At 37.5% G+C, this 16429-nt stretch overlaps 1 protein-coding gene and 1 long non-coding RNA gene across 2 annotated transcripts; both read left to right on the forward strand.

Moving 5' to 3' along the window:
• Nucleotides 1-401: 401 nt before the first annotated feature.
• LOC137031465 (uncharacterized) lies at nucleotides 402-1151 on the forward strand. Its single transcript, XR_010896557.1, has 3 exons — nucleotides 402-582; nucleotides 683-1018; nucleotides 1115-1151. It is a non-coding gene; the product is annotated as an uncharacterized lncRNA (long non-coding RNA).
• A 2811-nt stretch (nucleotides 1152-3962) lies between these two features.
• LOC137032277 (CMRF35-like molecule 3) lies at nucleotides 3963-12160 on the forward strand. Its single transcript, XM_067403989.1, has 4 exons — nucleotides 3963-4226; nucleotides 6554-6655; nucleotides 7142-7185; nucleotides 8099-12160. The coding sequence occupies exons 1-4, from the start codon at nucleotides 3983-3985 to the stop codon at nucleotides 8393-8395; spliced, it is 687 nt and encodes a 228-aa protein (XP_067260090.1). The 5' UTR covers nucleotides 3963-3982; the 3' UTR covers nucleotides 8396-12160.
• The last annotated feature ends 4269 nt before the right edge of the window (nucleotides 12161-16429 follow it).

A 16429-nucleotide genomic window follows, 5' to 3' on the forward strand; every position in this document is an offset into this window, starting at 1 on the left:
TATTCAGTCAGTGCTGATGGTGGGAGGGGCCAGTAAAGCTGCTCATTACTGATAAAGAGCTGAAGAAAGAGGAAGTAACTAAAGCAGACAGATGTAGAGACAGAGAGATTCACACAGAGAACATTCAGCATAAAGAAGACTGAACTCAACTCACAATGAAGATCCTCCTCATCTTCTTCACTTTCTACCTGATCTCAGGTCAGAGCTTTTCTCTTTCATCACTGCAGTAATGATGCTGTTTTCTGTTCATGAGGTTTCTGATCACAGTATCAATCTGATTGACAGGTGCAGTGAGATGCTTTAGTGTCACTGGATATTCTGGAGGAAGTCTTCTGGTTGATACACAGAAGCCTTGGTACAGTCACTCCGCTAAATATATGGCCAAATTACCTGAGTGGAGGACAATAATAAATTATAAGAAACATGATACATGGATTCAAGAAGGAAAATTCACTTTATTTTGCAATGAATATAGAGACCTCATGATCTACATCAGAGAACTGAACACACAAGATGCTGGAACGTATTGGATTGGGGTTGAAGGCCAATGGTCCATTGATATGACTTTGAATGTGAAAGAAGGTCAGACATTTTAGGATCAAATGTTTTGTGTAATGAAGTTACTGACCATCTCAAAGCTTTTATGTAAGTAAAATATATTTCTTCATTATGTGAATGACAGATTCATGTTGTAAAGTGTCAAAGAGAGTGATGGTGAATATTGGAGAAACTGCAACATTCAGCTGTGAATATTCACAGAATCATATTAATGATCCCAAGATCATATTCAAAGATGGAAAAGACTCTATGGAGACGATTTACAGCACATGGGATAAGACAGAAAGATTCAGTGTTTCTGATGACAGACACAAAAATCTCTTCAGTGTGAGAATTACTGCTGTGACACCAGATGATGGAGGAGTTTATTTATGTGGAGTTTGGATCAGAGGACAATCATACACTTACTTTACTTACTTTAGTTACTTTATTATTAATACTGTTCATCTACATATTATTAGTAAGTACAACAAATTATCAGTCCTATCTGGTACAAACGTTTCTACAATATGTGTTTGCTGCAAAATTGATTAGATGTGATATTTGTGATTGACAGCTAAAGTGGGCGTGTCTAGAGTGAGCGGATACTCAGGAGGTCGTATGATGATCAAGTGTGAACATCCTCAATACAAAACCAATCCAAAATACATCTGTAAAGAATCAGATGGATGTTCAGAGAGGAAGAATCCAGGAGTTCAGGATGAATGGATGGAGAATGGAGATGTTTCTTTATATGACGACACCAGAGCAGGAGTCTTGATGGTGTTTTTTAGAGAGCTGAAAGCTGCAGATGCAGGAACATACAGGTGTGGAGTGAATGTGTCTCACTATACTGAGAGCTTCACTGAACTTCAGCTAATCGTCACAGACGGTGAGGAACATGAAATACTGTATCTTGTGTGTTTGAATTATCTGATCTGATTTTAATGTAATTTCTCTTGGTTTACAGATGTAATGTTTGTGACTGAATCTGTTCATCTTGGTGAAGAAGTCAACATCAGCTGTCAGATCCCAGAGGAACATGAAGTTCATTTCTGCAAAGAGGATGATAATCACATCTGTCAAAACATCAGCACATCTACAGTGACAGAAATGAACGGTTCATCTGAGAGAAATGAAGAGAGAGTTTTTACAGTGAGCATCAGTAATGTGAGCGTGAGAGATGCTGGAGTTTACTGGTGTGGAGCAGAAACCAGAGACACACATTTGACTTTCATCTCCCTGAACACCAAAATTCAGCTCAACCTCATCAGTGAGTCAATTCAAATAATTTCATTGTAGTAAATTATCATGGTGATCCATGATGCTACCATCTGGTAAATGGCATAAAGTTGAACCAAATCAGGTTTAGATAAACTAAACTCAAAGACGTAGAAAAACAATAACTATATACCACTTACCTACATTCAATCAATCACGGTTGCTAGATAATGTGTGCTTTGTCAAATATTGTGTTTTTCTTGGATTTTTGCAAAAAAAAAAAAAAAAAAAAAGTTTGATAAAACATGAATGTAGTGAAGTCTGAAGAACACGACAGAATAGTGAAGTGATGAACTTGAACTGGTTTAATATGGCAAGTATGTAAATGCACATCAGAGGGACGAGCCAACCATTAACATGACGTTTAAACAAAGCTTGCTTGAATTTGAACTTCCAGTTACAATGAAGGAGGCAACAGCGAGTCAGTTGGGCCTCCTGAGGTTGAATCCAAGGGAGTTAACAAGTTCTGGGGAAATAGTGGATAGTGTGAACACTTGGAATGGGGTCGAGCGAGCAAGAAATCATGGAGATGCATGAGCATAAGAGGCACGTGTGGCTTATGGAGTAATGTCCTTGCTTGAATAAGTTTGTGCCGAATCTTAATCAAATGGGAGTGTAACATGAATTGTGCTGATATTTGGTGTGGTTTACCTGTAACAGACAAAGAGCAGCACTATAATAACACTAAATACAGTAAATAACTGCATTAATATACAAACTATTGACTCCTCCCCTCACATATGAACATAATAATGCGTGAACACATAATATAATCAAATATTGACCAGCATTATATCGCTTACATTAACTCACGATTACATCTACTATTATTATTTATCAACATGAATTATAACATTATAAACTTATCTCTGCACTGAAGATCGACATGCAAGTTATGAGATATAGCACGGATAGATTATAACGATGAATTAGCATTGTGTCGTAACATTACAATGCCAATAACTGCGTCATAACACAAGTATAGATCAGCAAATAAAATAATATTCAACAACACAAGATTCACAAAAAAAATATGAAAAATTATGAAACCATATTGTGAGCATCAAGTTAGCAGACATCAACAATCAGCATATGAAATGCAACAATGGTGTAATGCTCAAATGTTCGCTGAAAACATTATTGCAGTTGGCTGAAAAATAAGTTAATAAAAGTCAGGGCCAAGAGCCTAACTAAAGCAAACATGGACCACCATCATGGTGACTTCAAACAAAACGTGTTTTAAACTAAACATCAACATTTAAACCTCTGTTTATTTCAAGAACTTTTGTACATGATTGAAATAAATATTTTGTCTTCACTTGATTTCATCTAAGGCTGTGGCTGGAAGTCAGTTGTAGTTTCTGTTCTTGTTGTTTCTCTTTCCTTCAGTGATTCTGCTCATTAACAACATGTGTTCAGATGTTTGAAAGAATGTTTCAGGAACATCATACTAACCTTTAAATAATGTTCTTTTAACATTAAGGAAACTGGATATCTTTATGTTCTTGGAATGTTACAAATCAGCATTCTTATTAGTTGGTAGTAAAAATTCGATTGAAAGAACGTTTCAGGAACATTAAGAAAACTGGACATTTTAACGTTTCCATAACGAAAAATTAACGTTTGGAAAACGTTCTTAGTACAAAAAATTGTTAGCTGGGGGGTTACAGATGTTCAAAAACAACTGTTTGGCAATGGAATATACATATTTGTATTAAATGTCCATTCTTGTGTGTTTGTGTGTTTGCAGTGGCTCCAGTAGTGAGACGTGAAGGAGAATCTGCTGAGATCATCTGCCCTTATGATTCAATCTATAAATCAAAGTCAAAGTCTCTCTGTAAGGGGAAGTGCTCCACTAGAGATAGAAATACTCTCAATGAAGAGAAAGAGACCAAGACTGACAGATTGACTCTGAATGATGACGGCACTGCAAGTGTCTTCACTGGGACCATCACTGGACTGACAGCAGAGGATGCTGGGAAATACTGGTGTGCAGTGACATTAGAGAGAGACGTGAATTATCTTTACACTCATCTGATCGTCATCATGAACGAGGGTGAGGAAGGTTTATCATCTGAATATGTCAAACTATGGCTGTGAATTGATGTTCTTCTATTTCTCATCATTTCCAGAGATGAACTTGACTAAGTATGAAGGAGACGACATGTCAATCCAGTGCAAACATCATGATGAACATCAGAAACTCTTCTGCAAAGCACATGAACCCTCCATGTGTGTGAAGGATGGAGTTTCATTGGAGACGATCAGAGATGATCGATTCTCTTTCAGTGATGAAGCTTCTACTGGAGTCTTTACTGTGAACATCACTGATCTGAGAGAAGAGGATTCTGGGATATACTGGTGTGGATCTCACATCATCACTAATGTCAATCTAGAAGTCAAGAAGAGTAAGTATTGCCTTTGTCAACGTATAATGTTATGCAACTGATTATAATTTACTTTTTATACTAACATCACAACGTACAAGTCTTGGTAAAAGCAATGTTCTGGATTCAATACAAGTTAATTATAATTAATTATAAGAGCCAGGGAGGTGCCAGAGATGGAGATGGAACCGTTGGAAGAGGAGACCAGGTGCAGACAGAGAGCTAATAGGGCTGAATGACACCGATGGCTTTGGAGACCAAGTGGGAGCTTCTGCAACAAGCATAGTTGGAGCCAGAGGACTGAGGACCAAGGAGGAAAGGCTGGAGGGAAGGCAGAGCCCGGTGGAGCCGAAGGGATGGAGGAATGAAGCGTAGCTGAAAGTCCAAAAGTCTGTGGTGCAGTCAGGGTGACCAAGGTGGAGCCAGAGGGACGAGGAAGCCCAGTGGAGCTGTGAGGGGTAATGGTCTCTGGTGGAGCCGAGGGAGGGAGAAGCCAACAGGTTGAGGAGGAGTGATGTGCACAGAAGCTGGAGGCAGAGCCATGGGATCCTCTTGACTGGGTGGAGCTGGAGATCGAAAGATCGGAGGCATATCCACACAACAGAAAGGTGTTAGAGGACAAGTCGGGGGCTAAAGGGTACCAGCAGAGGCGGGGCTGAAAGACTGGCTGAATCAAGAAGAGGAGGCGGGAGAGAGAAACTGGGTGGGATCAGAATGACTAAACAGGCTTTATGCTGGGTGGAACCAGTGGCAACAATGAACTTGAGCTGGGCAGGACCAGCAACGATGAATAGACACTTGTGCAGGAATGGACAAGCAGAAGAGAAGGTTCATGGATGGGCAGGGTGGGAAGCACTACTTCTGTTTCCCATTTAATTAGTTGTTGCCGGCTCACACACCTAGTCAGACTCATTGTGGGGCTCGGGCTCCGGGCGATGGTAGGCTCTGTCCCCCTTTCAGGCTCTGGCTCATTCATCATGGCTCCCCGTCTGAGGTGGGCTCTGGCTCATTCTCCATGCACGGCATGGGGGTGGCTGACTGGGCAGGGTTTGGGCAGATAGGGTTGCGACAAGTATGGTTGCTTCGGAGTGGGCTTCCTCTTCTACAATTAGTGGTGAACCAGCCATACACAGCACGTACTCAATGTATTCAGATACTGAGCAGGTGTCATTCCCCACCAGCATTATTTGAAGCAGGTCATTGTTAAGCAAGATCCAAAAGTGCATCTTTAAAGTGTACTTGTGCCAACAAACCTGATGGCACAGTTCCAGGAATTTGTCCACAAAGTCCTCCAGTGCCCGTCCTCCTTGGAGTAAGGACCAGAGCTGATCCTCTGCATAATCCATACTTTTGCAGTCCAGCACTCTGTGATGTATTATTTACAAGGATGATGCAGAAATGAGGAAAATCAAATTAAAACATAGTTTTATCGAGTGACACAAAAACAGGTTATCCAAAATGAGGAATGAAACAGATTGCTCAGCACAAACAATAACAGACACTGAACTGAAGGAACTGAAGAGCTTATAAACACAAGATAATGAAAAGAATACAAACAGGTGTGATCTCATTAATGAATAACCTGTAGAGGCGGGAAACTAGAACAAAGGAAACAGGTAAATGAAGAGAAACAAACTAAAAGTCCATGAAAATGAAACTAAACACACACACACACACACACACACACACACACACAATGTGACAATATGTTACAATTATTTTAGTGTGGAAAAAATCACTAACCTTTTCTGTGTAAAGTTATATCAAATTTTACAGTAAAAAATAATATGTGTATATAATAATAATAAAGCTATACAACTCATACAATTTAATTAATTATTGTGCTTTTATAAAATTGTAAACTTCACATTTTTGCATTTAAACCCTCCAAAATTCTTTCCCATTCATTTATTCTAGGAGTCTTGTCGTGACCTCAACCTCAAAGAAAATGAGGGACGAGCCTAAATTTATTCTCGTGGTGATCAGGTTTTTATGCTTGTGAATGTTAAAACTGTAAATGGGGCTCAACCTGAACGGCACTGTTTCTATTTAAAAGTGATTAGCTTCAGTAATTGTCTTGACCTCACAAATAGTGGTAGATTTAGAGATTAAGTTTAGAGATGAAATGGCTGAGCAGGAAGTTGGTGGTTTGTGATTTCATCAGGTAATGAAAGCAGAAGTGAAAGAGCCGAACAGCCACAAATAGATTTTAGGAAATATGCAGATGCAAATCAAATGACATTTAGCTGTCTATCTGTCTTTCTATTTATACATTTTTTGTGTATTTTATTAAAAAGCTGGTTTAGAGATTGATGTTTATAGAGTAAACTCTTGTGTTTGTTCTCCAGGTGTTTCTGAGCGGATCGTCGTCTCTTGTGTATGTGTGACTCTGCTGTTGATGGGAATGTCAGTCCTGTTATTATACAAATTAAGATACATCAAGACACGAGGTGACAATCGCACACACACGCAAACACACACATGATTTAATGGTCTGCTGGCCTTGTGTGACCTGCTGCTGTTTTACTTTCTCTCTGCAATTCTGAATTCAAATTACTTTAGCAGTCGTTTCATGAATTTTGGGTTTCACACTTACAGTCTTGAGACACCCAGGTCTAAATGGATAAAAACAGCTCATATTTTGTTTCCTGAAGCTTTAGAGTATTGCTTTATCTTACAATGATTTTAACTTTTGATTCAGTTGAAATTCTCTTAATATTCTGCGTTATAATCAATTTGACTGCAATTGGATAAGAACAAAACCTGAACTAAATTAAGCTGAATAAACATCAACACTGAAATGAACTGAAACAACATTGAACTGAACTGAGCTGAATAATGACATGAATTTTCCTGCTTTGAAACAATCTGTATAGTATAAAGCACTATAGAAATAAGGTGACTTGACTTAATTTTACTCTGGTTATATTGCACAGATCTACACCCTTCCACAGATGGGACAGAGATGAGCGGTGGAGAGGTGAGGAGTGATTACATTCTTGTTTAATGACTGTGATTTACACTTAAAGCAGAACCAGATCTACATGAAATGCAGAACATGTGAATTGAGAAACAATGTCTGAGTCGACAACCTGCTTTTGCTATCTCAGTAAATGTGGCTTATGCAGGCTAAATTTCAGAAAACCCCTTGCTCACAAATATTACATGCAAAAAATATTGCATAACAATGCCACGGCGGGTCAGACTAAAAACCTATAGCTTACCTTGTATGACTGATGTCTGTTCCTAACAAGTCAGATTGGACTGGGTTTTGAACTGAAGATGCTGATAGCATCACAAACCTAATTATCTGTTAGTTCTCTTTCAAACAACAAAAGTGTCAAGTTGTTTCGGCATCCTGTCATCTTTATCAAGACGTGTTTCTTTATTAAATGTATCACAGATAGCCATTTTTGTAATAACATAAAAACGGCACTGCTAGTTGGAATCTGGATATTGTATTATTTTAAAAAATGTATTATTTAAAATTGTATTATTTAAATAAAATATATACTGTATATATATTTCCCATCTGACTGGGTGGGCAAGCTGTCATTCTGGGTGGGTCTAGGCCCACCCGTAGCTCCGCCCCTGGTGCCAATACGTTTTGTGGTCTGCGCCGACTCGTACATATGATCCGCTCTGTGCTCTCGTGTCTCTGGACCGGAGAAGACTGTGTGTGCTGCGGTGGTTCGCGTGACAATGTGAAACCAGACTTCATTTGCTCCAATGGATAGCATATTTACACTGTCAAATCATTCCCTATACCCTATATAGTGCACTATTTTGTCATTATTTTGGAGCAGACTAGTTTATAGATAACTAACATATTCATACTAAAAGCCAAAAAACTTCAATTTTGATTTAATCTAGTTTATATCTTGTGTTTTCAGGCTCCTCATGCTGCATGTGACTATGAGAATATCAGTGACGTCAGACAGCGCTCAGTCTCGGGAACTGAGGAGAACATGATATATTCCAACATTAAACTCCCCACAGACTCTTCTGATCCACCCCACACGCTATATTCAACAGTACAGTTACCCACAACCCCCTCTGACGGGCTCCTGTACGCGTCTGTCAGTTTCCAGAAGCATGAAGAGTCTCTCAGTGACGCTAAAGTCATCTTCAATAATGAGGAGATTTACTCTGAATACACCACGGTCAGTCCTCGCACGTCACTCAACTAGTTCAGTCAGATCTTTCTGTAATTCAGCTACAATTACTATGTGATTTTAGGACACTTTCTGTGAGATATTTGGACACTTAATCCACAGGAAATGTCATTTCATTAGATGCAAAATATTAAATCAAGTGTCATTTACTGTGAAGAAAGATGCACAAGAACAATGTTTAGTTTCAATTTGAAATGCTAAACCGATACATGTAGTGCTGAAGACAAACACAGTTATGATAGTGTGTGTTTGTGGTTCATTACAGTATTTTTCAGTTGCTAACAAGCATTGTTCAATACCGAAACCACATTTTCAAAACTCTTCACACAGTCTGCATTAGCAGCATGAATGTTGGCCAAACAGTTAATCTCACCTACAAAACTCACTCAGACCAACATAACACTGGCAACAATTCTCATTCAGAAAACACACATTGTATTCACAACACACTGACCTAAAAAACACTAACAACAGGAGGCATTACATAATTGATGAACTTTTCTTTTTTAAAGTTTCAATGATTTTCCACATAAATCAGTTCTTCATATAGAATACTGTAACACAATTTCACTTTATTGAAAGCATTTGTAACACGAATGAATCAGAAATTAATCAAAATTTATTTTTTTTATATGAATATAATACTTGAAAATTATAACCAAAAGGTGAAAAAAGAGGGAAAAACTCCAGGGCTGCAATGATAATAAAAAAAGAATAAAATTACTGTAACAACATGTGTAGTTGTTCATTACAGTAAATTACAGTGATGTTCTAGTCTGCTCTCTCTCCTGCATTGGAGCGGGTGGAATTTCAGCTAAAATTGCAATTAGCTTGTAATGATTTTTTTTTTTTTTTGGCTATAAAATTGAGAATATTTTAAAATAATTACTGCATAAATGCTTGGAATTTGCCATCATTCTGTTTTGAATGTGTTTTTACAGTTTTTTACGATTGCTTAAGCACAATTTTGAAAACAGGGCCCAGTTTGTCAAAACACTACACACAATTAACACAACCCTACACCAAAGTAGCACAACACTTCAGATCATTTGCAAAATGGAACACTTTTGTCAAAACTATACACAACTTTATAAAAACAATATTTTGTTACCATACGAAACACACACATTTCATATGACTTTAATCTTTTTAAACCAGTTACACACTGCTGTTGCTAACCTAAAACACTTTTAGCAAGTCTAATTCTCAGTGATTAGAGTACTGTAAATGAAGTACACGGAGAAAGTGCAACTATATAATATAACACTACACAAGACCAATGCTCCAGACTGAGGAAAATATCATTGATTTCTCTCCATACCCAAATCATTCAACATGGAGAATCACAACAAAACATGTCCCAGTTGTCATGCTACTACAGTAGTGTGCATAACAATGTTTGCTCAGCAAACAACAGACAAATGTAAAATACTGTATCCAGTACAGGTTACAATTACAGTAAATAACAACAACAAACATAAAAAATAATCTGAAAAAACTGACAATATTGTACAGAAAATACTATAGTAAACATACTATACATTATCTCCTCGCCTAGCTGGATCTGGCCATAGTGCTTCATCCACATCACAGGCAATGCCCTCCCTTGCAAGTGAGGGAAGAATCTTCTTGAAAGGTGAATCCATCCTTGCACACACCCTGCATCAATTAGCACCTTCTCCATGGCTTGATGAGGCACATCCTGACATAGGGCTGGAGATTGTAAACCTTCCATGCCAAAAAAACAAACAAACAAAAAAACTCAATGGGTTTAAGGAAGGGACTGTATGGGATGTATTGGAGTGAAAATTGTGGATGCTAATGAAACCAGTTTTGGACCAGAGCAGATATTCTGATTTCCCCATATGACAATGTATCTCATCTGCTCTGCATCCATTTGGTCTTCTGCTGTGATGATTTTGTGCAGTCTGTCTGAAATGTGAATATGTGGGCCGTGTTGTAAGAACCTAAGTTGGCATGCAGGTGGAGGACAGCAACATATATTGTGATGTCAACACCACAGTGTCCCGGGACATTCAAAATGATGTTTCTCCCTCTCCCTCTTTCTGCAACATTGCCTTTCATTTTGTTGAAGACTCATAAACTCACATTTTGCCTTTTTATAGTACTATAGCACCTGATTGTTGAGTTTACAGTTAAGCACCTGAGTGTCTGCACACCTGACGGCTGTGTTTGATCAATTGGTTTATAGGGGTGGTATTTTGGAAAGCAGTGTCTTGAAATGGCAAAGAAGTGACATTATGTTTGATTTCTGTGTCTAATGTAGAGAAGTGTATTTAGTGTTGTGCAAAACAATGTGTGTAGTGTTTTGCAAAAAGTGTGAGGCTGAGAATGTGCTTATAGTTGTGCAGATCTGGGCTGAGGTTTTGCTCCTTGAGTGTAGAGTTTCAGTAATTGTGTGTTATTTTTAATTTTAGTGTGTAAGCAATCGTAAAAAACTGTAATCATTTTGAATGCAGTGTGTTAGCATTAGAAAAATGTGCTGAAAATACATAGTATTTTGCATGTTGTGGAGTACGAATGGGAAAAGAGTTCCTGAATTTTGAAAAGTGTGGTCACTGAATGCATTTTATCTGAAAGCAATGAAAAATGGTTCACAGTTTGGTCTGCATTGACTTTTGTTTCACTGAAGAGTTTTGAAAATGTGGTTTCAGTATTGAACAATGCTTGTTAGCAACTGAAAAAAAAAAACCAAATGTGATGAATGTAATGTGATGAACCAAAAAGTTCTGAGACCTTCATCTGTAGTAGCATTTCTTTGCACAAGACACTTGTTCTGAAATCTGCTCATTTGACAGATTTTATTGTCATTTTAGTTTAAAATAGTAATTTTGTCACACCCACTCAAAACCACAAAAAGTGTAGATAAACAAGCTAAGACGAAGAGCAGAGTGGTTATATCTGCTAAAAGTCTACAAGGAAACAGCTGAACAGACACACCCCAGCAGGGTTTTTAGGTGTTGATCACACAGGACACATATTCAAATGTGACGTGACATGGTCTCCCATACTCAGAATTTGTGCTCTGCATTTCGCCCATCCAAGTGCACACACACAGCAGTGAGTATTGAACACACACTGTGAACACACCACCTACAGATGTATTTTCATTATGAATTTTTCTTACTGCAACTGTTAATTTATATTTTCTAATTGCACTGCGTATATTTAGATGCCTCATGTGGAGCAGAAGGACCATACGGAATAAAGCAGTGTATGCCATGTCAGTTATGAGACTGAGATGTTAATGCATGCTGAATGAATCATGCTCCTTGTTCATATCAAGTCTGTATTGTACAGTTCATCACCTGTGTGTGTGTGTGTGTGTGTGTGTGTGTGTGTGTTATATACAGCTCTCTGTTTATCACTGATCAGGTGTTTTATATTCAAAGTGATCATCTTACAGTAACACTAACCTGCAGAATCACCTTTAACTAATCAGTGTTTGACTACTAATTATTTTGTTTATATACTCGGTTGTGTTTGAGTTTGCTGCCCTCTGCTGTTTAAACATTAAACATGCAGTTTTGAACAATCTTCAGTTTTGACAATTATTTATTAGGTAATGGTCATTGAACAGTGTCATCACGAAATATCAAAAAATCTACGAAGACTGATTTCAAGCCTCATTCAGAAAACGAGCGATGGTTTCTCTAGATAAGACTCTTATTCCTCGTCTGGGATCGTGTAACGCTTTGAAGCTGCACTGAAACTGTAATTTTGACCTTTAACCATTTGGGCTCCATTGAAGTCCACTATAAGGAGAAAAATCCTGGAATGTTTTCATCAAAAACCTTAATTTCTTTTTGACTGAAGAAAGAAAGACATGAACATCTTGGATGACATGGGGGTGAGTAAATTATCAGGAAATTTTAATTTGAAAGTGAACTAATCCTTTAAGTGGAGCACAACTTTTACTAACAAAAGTTTTCTGGCGTCTTCGCATCTTTTGTTCTGTAAGTCAACATTCATCACGTGTCAAGCATTACTATAAGCTGCGTCAGAGAAAGTACTTGTGTCATGCATTAAACCAGATGATTATTTGTGCTTCAATCACATCAGAGTCACCTAAACCAACCACAACAGCTGCAGATCACAGCAGGAAACCAACGACAGCAGATACTGCATCTAACAGACCCGTCACATCTGTATTTCCTTCATCATCATCATCTTCAGCGATATTGATGCTCTCATCGTCTAATAATGCAGCGTCATCAAAACCAGAACAAGGTATGAAGAGTTCAGTTGTTTAAAGTTTTTGACTTTTTTCTCAAGTTTCATCAGAAATAGGACATTTAGAGTCATGATCACATGGTTTTGTTGTCTGTATTTCAAGGTTTTGCCATGATGGTCATGTTGATGGTCGTAGGGATCCTGACAGGGTTTGGATTCTCACTGTTCATGTACTTCAGATGGAGACAAAAGAAAGAAGGTGACCGTCTTTCTCATGAATCATTTTATTACCTCTCATTTTCATAATCAAACTGAACTTCAGTGTCACAAAGCTGTCAAAATAAAGACCTTTAATACATTTTGACACAAAACAATAAATCTGGTATCACAAAACAGGGAATCAGCCCAGAGATGTTGTTCAAGGCCCGACTGAGCATCTGCCCAACAGAGATAATGAACCAAACAGAGACGTGAGTTCATCATGTGTTTGAGTTTGATCTTTTATTAGTGGATTATAATCATCTTCTCCACTCTTGATCTATTTGTTTTTACTCTTCTCTCTTCTCTTCTGTCAGGTCTCTGATTATGAAGACATCAGTGACACTCTTGATCATCCTGTCTACAGTTCAGTTCTTCCTGTATTTGATGAACACGACGCCTCTGTTTATGCTTTAGCACAATTACCCAGCAGCCCCTCTGACAATCTCACCTACTCATCCATCATATTTTCAGCTACACATCACTCAGACAGGACTTTTGACGGGCAGGAAACATGTGACTATGCCACCATTAGACCATAAAAGACTGTGGACATTCATGGACATCAAGTTGATTTAAAGTCAAACCTAAATTAACTACCCACTAAGCAAAGTTATGTCCAGAAGACGTCTTTTCAATGTCTTGGAACATGTTGAAAAGACATCCACTGAGAAACCAGAATGAAAGTTTTTTTGACATCTTCTGCACTTCCGATATAGACGTTCATGGAACCTCCGTACAAGGTATAAAAATAAAAAATAAAATAAAAATCTCAGCCACGGATCCATCCATAGGCAGTCAAACACACATCCACACCTTTAGACAACTTAATATGTGTAATTCACACATCTTAGGATTGTGAGGGAAACCAGATCTGAAGGAAAGACTTTCTGGCTCAGCTGGAACTCAAACCAGAGACCTTCTTGTTGTGAGGAGATGTTGTTTACCACTGAGAGTTTAATCAAACAGACTTACTCAGGAAACCCACAGTGAGACACATGACACTGAACAGAGAGAGACAGAAGATCAACATCCATTGAGAGCAGAAGACAATAAAGACTGAGAGCTGATCCTTCACTAATTCACCTCCAACACTGACTGATTTATGATCAGCAAATTATTGTGACTTGACTATTTTACTTTCATAAGCAATAATCAAGCAATTCAAAACAAAGCCTCAAATCAATGGCAGAGACTGCATAAATGTACATTTTAAACATAAATGTATTACAATCAAAGGACAGTGTCAGTACCACTTCTCCAGGTTTTACTGTAAATTTCACTTTCTATTATTTCTATTATCTCTCTGGTTAAATTTGATAAAATGTATCTTTGTATGGCAGTAAGTATTCTGCAGACAAAAACAATTGTCATAAATAATAACAGTATTACTGGATGTGAAATGTCAGTGTCTGATATTAGGTTATGGGTGAGATCATCATCAGAAAAAAAAAAAAAAACAAAAGTGTACGATTTAAGAAAATCACTCTTTAACCAGTATTTTTAGTAGGTAAAAGAGGTTGTTTTTTTTTGTTTGTTTTTTTTTTTGTAGTGTGTTTGCAGGGTTGCGTTGTGTTAAATATCAACCAGCAAGTGCTTGTGGTTTTCTTTTGCTCTTCTGTAGGTCAAACCAAGATTCACTTCAGCCACCTACGAGTGTGATGAGAACAGGAATAACGATAATGAGCGTTTGACCCTGTATATCTCATCCACATAGAACAAAAGTTGCGTCCCATATGCCGCACTATACACTATGCACTTATACTGTACACTGTGTACTTATGCACTATGTACTCATCAGTGTAGTGCGTAAATTGTATAAGGTTATTTTGTCATTAAACATCAGAGTCTGACAGCCCCTCCGCTACATAATTAAAGCTGCGACAGTTGAGTGCATGAACACAGTGTGAACACAGTACTTGCACTATTTATACTTAAAAACGTGATAGAATAGTGCATGCGATTTGGGACACACCTATAGAACCTTCAGTTCTTATTTGGATTGTAAATATTGAAATATTTTACATGCGAAAGCCAATGAGGTTTAAGCGCAATTTCGACTCCTCCCCTTTTCCTTATATGGCGCTGAGCACTGCACACTTGTTTGAATGAAAACAAAGTTCACTAGTGAATCGACATGTGAACAGGCAGATCAGAGAGAGGAAGATTTTCTGTAAGTAATCAATTACTTTTGGATCTGTTCCTCACACAAACATGTCTTCAGGAGACTCGTCAATTATGGATGATTTTATGGTACATTATTGATCTTAACAGCAGTGATGTAGCTAACGGTCGCTCTGAGGCTTGTGAATCACTAAATATATTCACAAACTCAACATCTGACTAAGATAAATGATAAAGTATCCTGTATATATTATTATATTGAGCACTGACCTCTAAAATGTGCTGAGATATCAAATTGAAAAACAACAAATCAAACTAGATTTAACATTTTCAGAAGGAAATGTGAATATGACATGCTCATGCAAAACTCCCCCTCAATGCAATGGAGTGGTTGCCAGTTCTTGTCTGGTAAAATTGGGTAAATATAATCAGTTTATCCCAAATGTAGCTTTATTAAGGAAACTTTGGAATATATAACAAAGGATGAACACTATTATTTATGACATTTCTTTAGGGAAGATATAATTTAAGGACAGACAATAAGGGCATTTATCTTTTTATAGTCTGTGAAAAAATGCTGTGAGAGCTTCAAGAGAATCTCTCTAGTATAGTGTTTGTGATGTTTTATTCACAGTTGCATTTATTATTACAGTTTTGAAGCATCTACAGTAAACACACAAATTGTTGTCTTAAACTGCTGGCTCCATCTAGAGGCTGATTGTGTTAATGTTGCATTTCATGACTAAACATTATATTTCTTGACTTCATTAAAATTACTTTTATGTACAGCATTTGCATTGTATTGTAGTTGACAGAACATAAATTAACTTTCTTGTGTTCTGTTATGATGAATTGTAAATGATTTACAGATTTACAGCTCCTGTATGTTCAAAAAGAAAGTCAATCTGGAGGAATAAAACTTTGACCTAATATTTGATAATTAGAGCTATTGTTCATGCAGATGTTTTTATGACCAAATCAGAGATGAAGGGAAGCAGATAAACTTAAGTTCAACAGTCATCACAGATGCTGATGTTTCTCTGACATCTTCTGTCAGTGGTGCTGAATCCACATCAAACTATGATATTATTAATGTTTTTTGTTTGTTTTTTTGCATAAAGTATTCAAGCAATCAGATCTGGTCCACCTAAAAACTTGTTGATGTTTCTTACAACTTATAAAAATGTCAAAACCCCAAAGTATCAAATGCATTTATTTGTATTGCCAAGAGTGTTTTGTACAGACTCTTGTTCACCTCTAGTAGAAGATTTAAATAACACCAATAATCTTCAGTGTCATTAGTCCTTATACAGAGAAGATGAACCCTGTATGATCTCTCAGTATCAGACACTGTATCCTCCACTAGGTGGCGCTCTTTCAGTGTGATTAATGTAATATTCAGTCAGTGCTGATGGTGGGAGGGGCCAGTAAAGCTGCTCATTACTGATAAAGAGCTGAAGAAAGAGGAAGTAA

The sequence above is a fragment of the Chanodichthys erythropterus genome, chromosome 12 (assembly GCF_024489055.1).
Source record: "Chanodichthys erythropterus isolate Z2021 chromosome 12, ASM2448905v1, whole genome shotgun sequence".
NCBI lineage: Eukaryota > Metazoa > Chordata > Actinopteri > Cypriniformes > Xenocyprididae > Chanodichthys > Chanodichthys erythropterus.

Excerpts from the sequence above, each read along its gene's own strand:
- LOC137032277 (XM_067403989.1), top strand. The coding sequence starts at position 3,983 with ATGTCAATCCAGTGCAAACATCATGATGAACATCAGAAACTCTTCTGC. Across the intron at positions 4,227-6,553 it reads CAATCTAGAAGTCAAGAAGA|GTGTTTCTGAGCGGATCGTC; the intron begins GTAAGTATTGCC and ends TTTGTTCTCCAG. Across the intron at positions 7,186-8,098 it reads CAGAGATGAGCGGTGGAGAG|GCTCCTCATGCTGCATGTGA; the intron begins GTGAGGAGTGAT and ends TTGTGTTTTCAG.